General features: G+C 39.2%; 1 protein-coding gene across 3 annotated transcripts in view; it reads right to left on the reverse strand.

The window, feature by feature from the left end:
* Positions 1-2,529: 2,529 nt before the first annotated feature.
* PGBD1 (piggyBac transposable element derived 1) overlaps positions 2,530-15,223 on the reverse strand; it is a 63,863-nt gene continuing 51,169 nt past the window's right edge. For 2 of the 3 annotated variants that reach the window (XR_012780032.1, XR_012780031.1), the window contains exon 12: positions 14,559-14,688. Coding sequence is in view for 1 of the 3 variants with exons in the window: in XM_075532589.1 (XP_075388704.1) it covers positions 14,357-14,688 (332 nt within the window). In the remaining 2 variants the exon portion in view is untranslated. Of the gene's footprint in view, positions 14,689-15,223 lie in introns of all 3 variants that reach the window. The other variant, XM_075532589.1, reaches the window with a different exon arrangement.

Here is a 15,223-nt window from a genome sequence, read left to right on the forward strand (position 1 = left end):
TGCGTAAATGGACTTCCCAATTACCTAGGCTAAGCTACCTAACAGTTCCACTATACAGTATCAGATGGGAACCAAATTTAATGTTTTCCCAGGTAATTTTTTAATTACTCTTCACAAAAAAAACCTTAATATTGAAGAGTTTATTTATTATTCCCCCTTGATTTTTCATCTCCATTATGCTAAGTTTCTACATGTGGTTATATTTATATCTAAAAATTCTATTGTCCTACTTAATTGCCTACCTTACCTTACCAGACCATTTAGTTATAGAGGCTTTATGATGAGTTTAATATCCTCTGGTCCAAGTGTGAGGAACGCTGGTGGTACAGGGGTTACGAGTTGGGCTGCAATCCGCATGGTCAGCAGTTTGAAACCACCAGCCACTCTCTCTTATAGGGTCACCAGGAGAGGGAATGGACTTGATGGCAGAAAGACACTTTGTTATCCTTTTCCAGAGGCTTCCAAGTCTTGCTTATATATTGTTTGAACTTAAAATTCACTTATTAAAAATTGGTAATTTTATTGGCATAGTCATAAATTTACACATTAATTTAGAGATTACTCCCCAAGAGTTAAGCCCTTAAGGGCTGCACTTTGGCCCACCTGAGAGGGAAGTGGAAGGAATTAGGATTGAATCTGACAGTTCAAATTTCCTCTCTGATGTTTTGTCACTTGTTTCACCTTGAAATTTCCTGGGTTCTTATATGGGAAATGAAGACCATCGTTGGCCCTAATGTAGAGGCCTGTTGTAATTAACCTATTAAGAACAACCTGGTAGGATCACTTAACAGACATCAAAGAACAAAAATTCAAATCATTGTGAATGAGACGGAGTGCAGATTGGGGACCCAAGATGCATCTTTTTAAAAAATTAATTAATTTATTTTTTCAAGACCCATCTTTAGGCAACTGGACATCCCCTTACAGAAGGGTCACGGGGAGGAGACCAGACAGTCAGACAGTCAGGGTGCAGTGTAGCAACGATGAAACATACAACATTCCTCTAGTTTCTAAATGCTTAGCCCCACCCCCCATCCCCATTACCATGAACCCAATTCTATCTCACAAATCCGGCTAGACCAGAAGATGTAAACTGGTACAGATAGGAACTGGAAACACAGGGAATCCAGGGCAGATGACCCCTTCAGGACCAGTAGCGAGAGTAGCGATACCGGGAGGGTGGAGGGAGGGTGGGATGGAAAGGGGAAAACAATTACAAGGATGGCTGCTTTGAGGCCAATGACGAGGTGCTGCTCTTTCCATTCAGGAGTCAACCTTATGTAGAAAGTAATGCTTATTATGTTCATCCTCGTCCTCAGAAAAACCATCAACCGAGAAAACATTCAAGCTCAACAAACATGTTTTTACTATTTTCAGTAACGCCTAAGTTCGACACGGGAATAATTTATTAGATTTTCATTTTATACAATTATATTAAATCTAAATGATATAATACATACTTATATTTTATTTATATATTTATTATATAGGTATATAATATTTTATAACATTTATAAATCTAGTCTAAAATAGATGCAAGACTTATAAATAACAAGGATTTTTCTTCTTCTTGCACTAGTTTATATCAGAATGAATACTCAATGATAGTTAGCAATCTAATAATTTCATTCAATCTATATGTGATTTATTAACCAGTATTAATAAATGTGTTATTAATCAGTATGTGTTATTAATCAGTTTGTTACTGATTAATAACACAAGTGCGTACTTCCCGAGGAAAGATTAAAATAAGTAAAAGGAACTCAACAAACTCTAATCCCACCTGTTTATCAAAAACATCACCTCTAGCAAACCAGTATTTGAGACACTGCCTGCCCAGTGACCCATCCATGTCTAACAGCTGCGGGACTCTGAGCGTGCAAAGGTAGCAAAATCATTTGTTCTCTAAATAAGGACTTGTATGATGGTCACATGATGACTTAAGTGGCTCTTACTTTTTAATCAGTGAAATTGGCCTCCTCATGAAGAGGCAGGGACAAACTCATGTGACGAGCTTATAAACTCCATAGAAGACCTATGGAGCTTTAATAACCAGTTCACTAATAAAAAATGTTTCCCAAAAAAAGGAACAACCAATCATTCCATGAGCTGTTAATATTGGTTGGGGTGGCCTCAGAACATAAATTAACCTCCGAGTGATAATGTCCTTGGACTAACCGATCCAATTTTCCAATCATTTACTGACCCAATTAGCTGATCAATGGACCAAGTTACCCTACGGATAACAGAGCAATCCTATTAAAGAATTCATATCGACAATAGAGTTTACAACATTGATGTTGGCTCAGGCCACCCCACTGTGCAGCAGCTATAAAGTTTCGTTTGTTCAATGATTAAAGTCCTATGATCTGGGTTCAGACTGGAGTAATCCAGGTCATTTTTGATCTATGAAAATATTTCTCAAAAAAAATAAAATAAAATAAATTTTAAAAATTTAAAAAATTTAAAAAAATAAAAAGAAATAGAAAAAAAGAGTTGTATCAGCCCCTAATAAAATGATTAAAAATAAATAAATAAAAGTAAAAACAATATGAAGCAAAAAAATAAAGACAGCCTATGGATAAAAAAATATATATATATTTCTCCTGGGAGGGGGGAGCGGGAAGGGAGGGGGAAAAGAGGACATGATGCAAAGGGCTTATGTGGAGAGCAAATGCTTCGAAAATGATTAGGGCAAAGAATGTACGGATGTGCTTTATATGATTGATGTATGTATATGTATGGATTGTGATAAGAGTTGTATGAGCCCCTAATAAAAAAAAAAAAGAAAATATTTCTCCTAACACAAATGGACCAGATAAATAAGGCCAACTTTTCTGAAGTACCTTTACTAGAATAATGAAATTACCCAGTAACAGCCCACCAAGAGCAGGGTTCCTTAGGATGGCAGAGCCTGGTAATTACATAAGACTTAAGTCCTTGTAATGAGAGGTTCAAATCCTCTTCTTAACAGTGTTTCTGGTTACTCTTGTCTCTTTAATTGTCCCTGTTTTTTTAGCCATCGCATTCCTCACTCTGACTGAGTAGAAGTATTAGGCTACAGACAATTCCGCAAAGGACCCAGTATTGGAGGTCTCTATGGCCTTCTCCAACCAATTGCAGACCCAGTGAAACTTTTTATTACGGGGACGCTTGGACCAGTAACTTCATCAAAAATATTTATTACTGCACTAACCTTATGAATTCCACTTCCCATACCACACCCATTAACCAATATAAATCTAGATTTACTTTATCCTGGCTAGCTCAAGTCTAGTCGTATACTCTAGTTTACCATTAGGCTGAGCATCCAACACAAAATAAGCCCTCATCAGAACTTTACACGCACCAGCCCTAGCAATTTCATATGAAGTCTCTCCAGCTACCAGTAATACTGATAATAAGAGCCTTTACACTCACCTCATTAACCATCACGGGCATGCACCTGACTCCTTATCCCTTCTTCACCATTGGTAGACTATGATTTATTGCTACATTAGCTGAAACTAATCGAGTATCCTTTGGCCTTACAGGAGAGTCCAAATTAGTCTCAGGCTTCAATGTAAAATATGCTGCTGGTCTAGTAGCCTTGATGTTTTTTTCTAGCTGAATATGCCAACATCATTATAATAAATGCCCAGCCACTTTTTTATTTTTAGGAGCATTCCATAATATTCAATTCCCGAAAATGTTTATCCTTAACTTTATAATCAAAGCTCTATTCTTAACCATATGCTTCCTATAGTGCAAGCATCATACCCCTGCTGTAAATGGGCAATATTTTATTAATATTAATAATCAAAACTGTTATTAAACAGCTGGACCAAGAGTAGGCTAGCACATGGGAAACCTCTCGATCCAGAACAAAGAAATTCCAGAATTTTTATAGTTCAAAACAGGGGCTGAAGGTTAGGGAGATCTCACCGTTACATTATCAGATTGGCAGGGTACCGGGAATGGGGGAACAGCACAGCTGCTAACTCAAGGTCTTACAAGATAGTGTACATTTTTTTTTTTTTTTTTTGCTAATTGGGTAGGCAGAGTTTGGAGAAATCTCAGAAAAGGCAAGATCCTATTGGGAGAGCCGGAAAAAGGAGAAGTGTTGCTGTAAATGAACAGAGACACAGAGGAATGAGAAGCACATGGAATGAATCTGTAAAAAAGCAGAGGGCTACAGCTCGCTCAGGCATGTAGCAAGGAACTGAGCTGTGTCCTCTCTGTTTATTCATGTTCAAGTTTAGGAATACACAACTGATTACATTTACTCAAATTGGTTTTTAATTCTAAAATATGACTTTCTCAAAATTACATTATCTAAGAAAACAAGTCATCTGGGCATGTAAAGACACAATCTATAAAGCAAAGAACAAGGACCAAACAACTCCAGGAATCACTCATACACACACACACACACACACATCCAATCACACACACACACAAGGAATATTTGCATGTCCTTGAGAATCAACATGATCCGTTTGCAGAACGCGCTGACCCGAATGTGCATCCTTCAAGCCTTAGTTTGCATCCAAGTTCTAGCCATAGTCCGGCTACATTGTTTACATATGCATCATTATTGGTTTTACCCGGAAAACAAGAAGCAATTAAATGCCAAAGTATGGAAACAGGTGACTCATGCTTTGCCAAGGGCACATCAAAAGGGTGAAACCATTGATCATGATGTTTGGACATTAATGTCTTTAGTTAATATTGCTTTAAAACCATTTTCAATTGGATACTGAAAGTGAAAGAGAAAAACCTGCTTGTGAAAGTGTTACAGGAGCTGCCAATAGTAATGTCCTATATATGACAAAATTTATGATAGTTCTGAAGTTGAAACTTCTTTTTCCTCAGATTCTTCCTCTGAAGAGGAGGATAAGTTTCCCATAGCTGAGGAATTAAAGAATTTGGTTTGTCAAGTAAATAAAATAGTCCAACATCTTCAGTTAGATTCTCGAAAGACAGTTGTAGAACTGACAGTCCCTTATTTTGAAGAACAGCCTCCAGCATATCCCAAGGAGAATAAGGCTATGCCTCGAATTCCAGCTGAGAGATTGAAATTATTATGAGTTAAATGAGACTTCTTTGCCCTCTCCCATCTCTGTGGCTGCTCTTTTCCCTGTTATTAGAACTCAGGTGGCTGCTAATAACCAACATGCTAATGAATGGGCGCAATGTGATCATGAAGGACATGCGCTTAAGACTTTGAAAGCTTTAAAGAAGCTGTAAACTCTTATGGGGTGCAGTCACCTTATGTTCAGGGGCTCCTACATGCTTAGGTTACTGACATTATTACGATTCCCTCAGATCGGGATATTTTAGTCAAAACGGTGCCAACCTCTGGCCAGTATATCCAGTTTAAAGCTTGGTGGCACGAGGAAGCTGAGAAGCAGGCTCAGATTCATAGTCGTAGGCAGCCGCCAGGACCAACTTTTGAACAAATTTAGAATAGTAGTCACTGTTGTGCACTTCACTTTACCCTTAATGTGGAAGACTCAAACACCTGTGTGGGTTGAACAGTGGCCTTTGCCAAAAGAAAAACCGGAAGGGATTCAGTTTTTAGTTCAGGAACAACTTGATCTAAGACATATTGAGCCTAGTACTGCCCCTGGAACTCTCCTGTCTTTGTAATGAAAAAAGAAATCAGGAAAGTGGAGAATGTTGATGAACCTATGAAAAATAAATGAGGTAATAATTCCCATGGGTCTCTTACAACATGGTGTTCCATCTCCTGTTATGATGCCTAAAGATTGGAATTTGATTATAATAGAGTTAAAAGGTTGTTTTTTTTTTAATGATCCTTTTACAACCTCAGGATTGTGTCAAATTTGCCTTTATTGTCCCGACTTATAACAGTCAACCAGTGTTGAGCTGTCAATGGAAGGTTTTGCCTCAAGGAATGTTAAACAGTTCTACTTTATGTCAAGTTTTTGTTCACCAACCTTTACAAATGATTCAAGACAAAATTTCTGAGTAGTTTATGTTATCGTTATATGGATGATATTTTATTTGCTCATCCAGATCCTCAAACTTTAACAGAACTTTTTGAATCTGCATTAACAATTTTAAGAGAATGTAGTTTACAAGTAGATGAGGAGAGAATCATAAAAGAATATCCATTTAATTATTGGGGACAAAAAATGTTAATCAAAAAATTATACCTCAGAAAGTACAAATTTGTTGGGATTCTCTAAAAACACAATGATTTTAAAAAATTATTAGGGTATATAAATTGACTATGCCCATCTTTAGGCATTCCTACTGGACAACCTTCTAAGTTATTTCAAATATTGGAAGGAGATTCAGATCTTAATAGTCCTAGAACTTTAACTCTTGAGGCTGAGAAAGAATTACAATGGATTGAGAAGCATATTCAAGATAGTCAATTACAGCACATAGATGTCTTAGATAATCTTCACTTAATTGTTATACATCCTATTCATTCTCCAACAGGAGTCCTTCTGCAAAATGATAATTTGTTAAAATGGTTATTTTTATCTAATAAAAGCACGCATAAATTGGAAGCGCACTTGCAGAAAACATGTCAAATTATTCAAGAATGTTTTCGTTTACACCATTTATGTGGACTAGATCCTGCAATCATAATAGCACCCTTCACCAATAAAGAAATTAATGATCATTGGATTTTATCAGAAGATTGGCAAAATGACCTTAGCAATTATTTGAGTATCATTTCTAATTCGTATCCCTCCAATCAACATTTTCAATTTTTGAATAGAACTGAATGGATATTGCCAAAAGTGGTTGTTTCTACCCCCATTCCTCAAACACTTACGTTTTTTACAGATGCTAATAAGCATGGTATTGCTGGATATGTAAATATTGACAATAATATTTCTAAAGTTATGGCCTCTCCTTATTCTTCTGTTCAAAGGGCTGAATTGGTTGCTATTTTAACTTTACTTGTAGAGATGCCTCATTCACTTAATCTAGTTACTGATTCACAATATGCTATGTTTACTCTTTTACATATTAAAACTGCTACTATTATTGTTAATAAAACTGAATTGAATGATTTTTTCTGTAACTTACAGCATGTGGTTCATCAAAGAACTAATCCTATTTTTATTACTCACATTAGATCTCATAGATCCCTACCTGTTCCTTTGGTTATGGGGAATGATATGGTTGATCACCTTATGGGATCATTACAAATTGCTCAAAATAAACATTCTAGGTATGACAATAATGTGAGATCATTAAAAAATAGACATGGGTTACTTGGCACCAAACAATGGCTATTTTATGATCTTGCTCAGCTTGTCAAGCGGGATCTGCCCCTCATCTCCCTTTAGAAACTAATCCTCGAGGAACAATCTGAAATCAAATTTGGCAAATGGATGTTACTCAAATTCCTTCTTTGGCAAACTCAAATCTGTTCTTCATTCTTTTGATACTTTGTCTCCTTGTTCATGGGCTCCTTCTGCTACTACAGACCATGCTGGTGCTGTTATTGCTCGTTTGTTGGAAACATTTGCTATTATGGGAATTCCACATACCATTAAAACAGATCATGGTTCGGCTTATGTTTCTAAAAAATGTTTGCCTTTTATCCATGTACATGGGATTCATTCAACATTTGACTGATATTCCAGGAAATAGTACTGGCCAAGCTATTATTGAATGCCAAAACTGGACTTTGAAAGAGTTGCTTTTGAAACAAAAAGGAGGTTATGGGGATACTCATCCAAGAAGGCAGCTTTATACACTTTAAATTTTCTAAATTTAAATGACAATAATTTCACAACCACTGAATTCCATTGGGAAAATAATGTTTCTAAAGATATAGAACAGCCTACATGGTATACAAGTTTTGAACAAGACAAATGACAACCAGTTATGGTCATAAAATGGGGAAGGTGATTTGCTTATATTTCCACAGGAGAAAAGAGATTGTAGGTTCCAGATAAGCGAATAAAATTACATGATGGCCCAGAAGAGACCTTACCTTTGGAGCAAACTGAACGGGATTTTGCTGCCATGAGCATTACCAGAACAGCGGTTTGAGTGCCCTTGATGACGACTCAACACATTGGCTTGCCAAAGTGGGAACAGATTAAAAAGTTAAGCATGGAAGGAGAACAACCAGTGCATTCCCGTGGACAAGGGATGACAGCTTCTCATTTGTTGTTGTCTAGGATGGCTATTTTGATTACTTAGGTAAATGCTAAGAATTTTACTTATGGGACCTATATTCCTAATCCACCGTTGAATAGAGGAGTCTCTTGGACAGATCCTACTTTTCCATTTTATGTTAATGAATCCTCTTGAATCCCTGGGCCTTTAGATGATCGAGGACCATTTCGAGCAAATGAAGAAGGCACCATTATTACATCCTATGAAACTGGGGTTGAAGGACTTCTTATTGTATTGGACACGGGGAACAATGTTTAAAATTAAAATATCAGGCCTGGCAGTCGATCATCAAAAATTCAGGAGATAAGAACAAGCCATGAAAATCGCTTATTTTTTACCAATTACAAGGGTCTACATGTGACCTCCTCCCTGGGGGATGGACAACAGAAAAGTGGGTGAAGGGAGATGTCGGACAGGGCAAGATATGACAAAATAATAATTTATAAATTATCAAGGGTTCATGAGGGAGAGGGGAGTGGGGAGGAAGGGTAAAAAATGAGGAGCTGATACCAGGTGCTTAAGTAGAGGGCAAATGTTTTGAGAATGATGAGGGCAATGAATGTACAAATGTGCTTTGCACAATTGCTATATGTATGGATTGTGATCAGAGTTGTATGAGCCCCTAATAAAACAATTAAGAAAAAAAGTTGCATGAGCCACAATAAAATGGCTTTTTTAAAAAAAGCAAAGAAAGAAAATTACTAATTTTAAGTGCTCAAGGGTTTTCCCATTTAAATAAACAGGAAATTTTCTGTACCTCCGTTGCCCCACGTCAGTCACCAACCTGTGTGCATGTGTCTGGTCGGGTCCATTGGAGCACTTGCAGAGGTGAGCCGGCCCGAGTGTTGGTTAATAATTCCCAAGGACTTGTCATTGATTGGAGCGCCCCAGGTGCCGCTCGGGTCAAATCCTAGTGCAGCAGATCTTCAATGGCATTCTCAGGACCACACCATTGACACGCAGGCCGTAGATCCTATTTTTTGGCATGGAGGATTTCTCCGCCCAGCCCTCCAAACTCATTTATGGAAAATAGGCGCTGCCTTGTTCCCTAGTAGAGGATGGATTTGGCTATAGTACTAATAATACAGGAAATCACACCTTGTCCTTCACAGTTAATATAAACCCTTGTGTCCAAGCTTGTGTGCGTTTGCCATATCTTTTCATGAAAGAATTCGTCAATTGGAATCACTCCTCTGGAGAAATTAATTGTAACAATTGCCTCTTTTCTTTTTTTTACTTTTTACACTCTTCTATTTCTTTTAGTCATAGTAGTGAAAGCATATATTTTTTGAGAGCTAGAGTAGGAATATGGATGCCTACTCAATTGTCTTGACATTGGCAAAGTTCTCCCACTTCAGCTTTAATTGACAAATTGGCTAAATGACTTTTGAGAAGATCGAAGCGATTTGGGGACATTTTAATAGCTGCAATCCTAGGAATTATTGCAGTTACTGCTACTGCAGGATTAGCTTTACATCAGTCTGTACAAACCGCTCCCTTCGTAGATGATTGGCATCAAAATTCTGAGGTTTTGTGGTCCACTCAACAACATACTGATCAGCAAATTCATGAACAATTGGCTAATTTACCTCAAACAGTTATTCTTTTGGGAGGCCAGATTAATAGTATTAAGCAACAAATTAAATTACAATGTGATTGGGATCATACATCCATATGTGTTACTCCTGTGATATATGATATTCTGTTTCCTTGGGATCATGTTAAAAGACATCTATTGAATTACCACAGTCTGTCACAGGATATTTTGCACTTACAATGTCATATACAGGGTACTTATAAAAAAACAAATAGAACAGATTGATGACACTCACAGTTTTTTGCAAACTTAGCCCTATTCCCTCTCTTAAAGCTATATTTGGCTCTTTTTCAGGGTTGTTTTTGCTCATGATTTGTCTTTTATATAGTGTGCCAAAAAATCCTCCACAAACAAAGAAACATAGAAGGAGAAATGCTGCCCTTGTTGTGTTTTATCTTCATCTGGATGCTATTTTTAAAAAAGGGGGAAATGTAGCCAAACTATGGCTAGAACTTGGATGCAAATCAAGGCTCGAAGGATGCACATTCAGGTCAGCATGTTCTGCAAACGGATCGTGTTGATTGATTCTCAAGGAAATGCAAACATTACTTGTGTGTGTGTGATTCCTGGAGTTTGGTACCTGTTCTTTCTTTATAGATTTTATCTCTACAGCACCAGATGACTTGTTTTCTTAGGTAATGTAGTTTTCAGAAAGTCAATTTTTAGACTGGGAAAGGAACTGACCTACCATACCCAGATGGAAGCTGCAGCAAAGGAAGGGGGAGGAAGGGGGTGGAGCACACCAGGGCCCACCAAGCTCAGAGGACAATAGCCCCGCTCAGAGCAGCCAATGTACAGAGTATGGCCAGCCCCACTGTGACATCCAACATCCTGCACTGACCCATGGCCCTACATGGGACAGCACCGGAGACACAGTGTGGGATGTGTGACCGAGCTGACCCCACCACACTGAGGCAAAACACTGGGGATTTGCAATAGAGCTGCAGGGAAGCAGAGCAAGGAGGTCCTGAGGAAGTATCAAGGATGGACTTTGGGGGCAGGACGTGGCACTCCATCAGACTTGTCCAGAAACCACTCCTAAAGGTCAACAAACAGATCTTGAACCATTAACAGGCGTTTCTTTCTTTTCTATTTATTTTTTATGTTTTCTCTTCTTTTAGATTGTGTATTTCAGTGCCTTTTTTGTTGTTGTTAGTCAGTGTTGCTGCCATCGTAGCCTTGTTCTGCCATCTGCAATTTTATGTGCATATTATTATCTCTGCAGGTCTATCTAGATAAGATAGGCTGGATAAACCTTGTGGAGAAGAAAACAATGGGACCAACAGTTGAGGGAGGAGGGCAGACATGGGACAGTGAGAGGTGGGGGAAGGGACGAGGTGTTGTCTAACCAAGGGACAAGGGAACAACCAGTGGTTCAAAACCAGTGGCAGTGAGGGGATGGGAGGACAGATAGGGAGTGACCAAGGGCAATGTAATCAAGAGGAATTACTGAAACCAGAATGAAGGCTGATCATGGTAGTGGGACAGGAGGAAAGCATAAGGAAATAGAGGAAATGAGTAGGAGGCAAAGGGCATACCTAGAGGCCTAAATACAGACATGTCATATGTCAATATACTTATGATTATGGGGGAAATAGACCTATGTGTATATATTTATAGGTTTAGTAGAGTCGCAGGTGGACATTGGGCCCCCTCGTGCGCATTCCCTTAATACAAGAGCACCTTACTCAGCTAAACGGTTATTCTGTGATACCAACCTTCCCGACATGATCACTGATGACAAACGTGGTGAAGAAGGCTGATGGTGCCCGGCTATCAAGAGATATAGTATCTGGGGTCTTAAAGGCTTGAAAGTAAACAAGTGGCCATCCAGCCCAGAAGCAAGAAGGCCCACATGGAAGAAGCACACTAGCATGTGTGATCACGAAGGGTCTAGGGGACCAGGTATCAAGCACCAAAGGGGTGGGGGATCAGATCATCATGAATGAGAGGAGTGCGTGATGGAGACCCAATGCCCATCTGTAGACAACTGGACATCCTCTGCAGAGGGGGCGTAGGGAGGGAGAAGAGTCACTCAGAGTGCAGTGTAGCACTGATGAAACTCACAACCTTCCTCTAGTTTTTAAATGTTTCCTCACACACACACACACACCTCCCCCTCCCCCACTATCTCGATCCCAATTCTACCTTACAAACCTGGTTAGACCAGAGGATGCACAGTGGTGCAGATGGGAACTGAAAACACAGGGAATCCAGGACAGATGAACCCCTCAGGACCAGTGGTGAGAGTGACGATACCGGGAAGGAAGAGGGAAGGGGGTTAGAAAGATGGAACTGATTACAAAGATCTACATATAACCTCCTCCATGGGGGTTGGGCCACAGAAAAGTGAGTGAGGGAAGACGCCGGACAGTGTAAGATATGATAAAATAATAATTTATAAATTATCAAGGGTTCATGAGGGAGCGGGGAGCAGGGAGGGAGGTGGGGGAAGAAAAATGAGGAGCTGATTCCAGGAGCACAAGCGGAAAGCAAGAGTTTTGAGAATGATAAGGGCAATGAATATATAAGTGTGCTTTACATGATTGATGTATGTGTGGATTATGATAAGAGTTGTATGAGCCCCAATGAAATGCTTTTAAAAAAAACCCAACAATTTGAATAAATGTAACTAGTCATAAATTCCTAAACTTGAACATGAACAAGTAGAGAGGACACAGCTTGGTTCCTTGCTACATGCCTAAACGAGATGTAGCCCTCTGCTTTTTTACAAATTCATTCCGTGTGCTTCTCATTCCTCTGCGTCTCCATTCATTTACAACATCATCCTAGGCAAATCTAAACATTCCCACAAAAGGACACCCCATTTTAAGATCCAAAAGAAAGATCACTTCTGCAGATCAAATTGGATTCCCCCAAAATATGTATTGGAAAAGCCTCCAGGTTAATATCTGACACCCTAGACTTGAACCAACTAGACTTCTACAATTATGTGAGCCATTTTTCTCCATATAAACTTCTCCCTTTATATGCATATATATGCCACTGGTTTTGCTTCTCTAAGTAACCAACCTAACACAGCAATCGTATGCACAACAGTGACTGACTGGTCCTGTGCCACCCTCGCGATCTTTATGCTTGAGCCCATTGTTGCAGCCCGTGTGTTAAGCCTACTCCTTGCGGACCTTCTGCTTTACTAGTCACCAAGCACGATGTCCTTTGTCAGGGCCTGGTCTATCCTGATAACAAGTCCAAAGTATGTGAGAGGAAGTCTCATCATCCTCACTTCTAAGCCACATTCTAGTTGCACTTCTTCCAAAACAGGTTTGCCTGTTCTTCTGGCACTCCCTGGTATTTTCAGTACACTTCATCACTATCATAATTCAAATGTATCCATGTTTCTCGGGTCTTCCTTATTCACCGTCCAACTTTTCACATGCATATGTGGCCATTCAAAATACCATGGCTTGGGTCAAGTGTACCTCAGTCTTCAGAGTGATACCTTTGCTCTTCAATACTTTAAAGAGGCCTTGTGCCGCATATTTGCACAATGCATCCATCATTTGATTTTTTTTTAAACTGCTGCTTCCATAAGCATTGTGTGGACTCAAGGAAAATGAAATCCTTGACATTTTTCTTTTCTCTGTTTGTCGCGACGCTGTCTATTTAGTTGAGAAGACTTTGGCTTTCTTTACATCGAGTTGTAATACATATTGAAAGGTACAGGTCTTGATGATCTGCGTCAACAAATACTTCAGGTCTTCCTGATTTTTCATATGCAAGGCTATGTCATCTTATTAAGCCTTCCTCGATCCTGATGCCATGCTCTTCTTCCTACAATCCAGCTCCCCATATTGTTTGTTCGGCATCCAGATTGAATTAATTGTGGGGAAAGGATAAAACATTGATGCACACCTTTCCTGATTTTAAACCAATCAGTATTCCTTTGTTCTGTTTAAATGGCTGCCCCTTGGTCTATGCACAGGTTCCGCATGAGGACAATGAAGCGTCTGGAATTCCCATTCTTCTCATGCTTTCTAGTTTGCTATGATCCATAACGTCGAATGCCTTTGCATGCTCAATAGGTCAAAAGGGTCTAGAGCTGAGAGGTGGAGCTCACTGTCTTTCAACCAGGAAACATGGATATCTTCAGCTGCAAATGAGAAGCATTATCAATTGACAATGCTTTCTGAATTAACTCTTAATTATTCCCATCAAACAGCTAATTTAGATATAAAGGAACTTTTACTTGAGTAGATTCTCTGGTGTCAGAGAAGTTTTAAAATAATGACTGAAAGCTTTGCTCGCATTCAGGATAGTCCTAAAATCTCTGAGATAGTGTCTCTGATAACTGATTAGGTCTGATGTACTGAAACACATATCAGGCTTCAATACCAGTAATATTCAGTATTAATATTCAGAAATATTGTTACTTTCCTCATAGTAACAGAGTTAATTTGTTCTGTGAGTTCTGTGATGTAGAATAAGGGCGGAACTCACTCGGAAAGGCCTCCCACACTCATTACATGCATAGGGTTTTTCGCCTGTATAGATTATCTGATGCTGGATAAGACCCGTGCGGCCACTGAAATTCTTCCCACATTCTTTACATGTATAGCGTTTTTCTCCAGTGTGAATCTATTATTTATGTACAATAAGATGTGAGCGTTGAATGAAGGCTTTCCCACACACATCACATTTATATGGCTTATGGCTTCTCTCTGTGTGAGTTCTCCTGTGTTTACAAAGGTCTGAGGTATGACTGAAAAACTTCCCACATTCATCACATTTATATCGGCATCTCTCCTCTTGTTGCCTCTCCAATCTGCTCCCTCTTTCAGTGACATCTTTGGATTCAGACTGCTGATGGACGTCTTGGTTACATCTATTGTTTATCCCCCCAAGAGTCTCCACATCTTGGGGCATATCCTTCCTTTGGGCCACCTTTTTATTCTTAGCCCTGGTGAGATCACCTGTAAAAAAAACCAAAACAAACATTGAACAAACAGGTTTCATTTTAGGCTTGAGAAGAAAAAAGCCAATGGAAGAAAAATCATAAATGTTCTGCATGATAATGAGAAATCACAGCCAACACACATCAGGTTTCAGTATCATCTCATTTTTTGAACCATCCTCAGATAGATTCATAACATGGGGGGGGGCGACTAAGAAGAGACCACTTAGGGGGATGGCAGCACAATATGTAGTTTGGTAGTGGAGTAAGGTGTGCGGAAAACACAAACCATATAGGTCAAGGGGATCCCTGGCATTCCTGTGTGAGGGTAGAAAGCGAAGTGGGGGCTATCGATCTAGAAGGAAAGACAGGGAGATTGGAGAATGGAGATGAGAAATCATGAGCAGAGTAAAAGTTTCAGAAAACATGCAGAGGCGGGAAATGGAAGTGGAAGCAAATCAAAGTGACTGGAGAGAATAAATTGGGTTTGGGAGTCAGGCAGGAATATCCTGAAGAGGACCCAAACAAAGGAAGAGTGTTTATGAGGGAAGATA

This window comes from Tenrec ecaudatus, chromosome 1 (genome assembly GCF_050624435.1).
Source record: "Tenrec ecaudatus isolate mTenEca1 chromosome 1, mTenEca1.hap1, whole genome shotgun sequence".
In the NCBI taxonomy this organism is placed as follows: domain Eukaryota; kingdom Metazoa; phylum Chordata; class Mammalia; order Afrosoricida; family Tenrecidae; genus Tenrec; species Tenrec ecaudatus.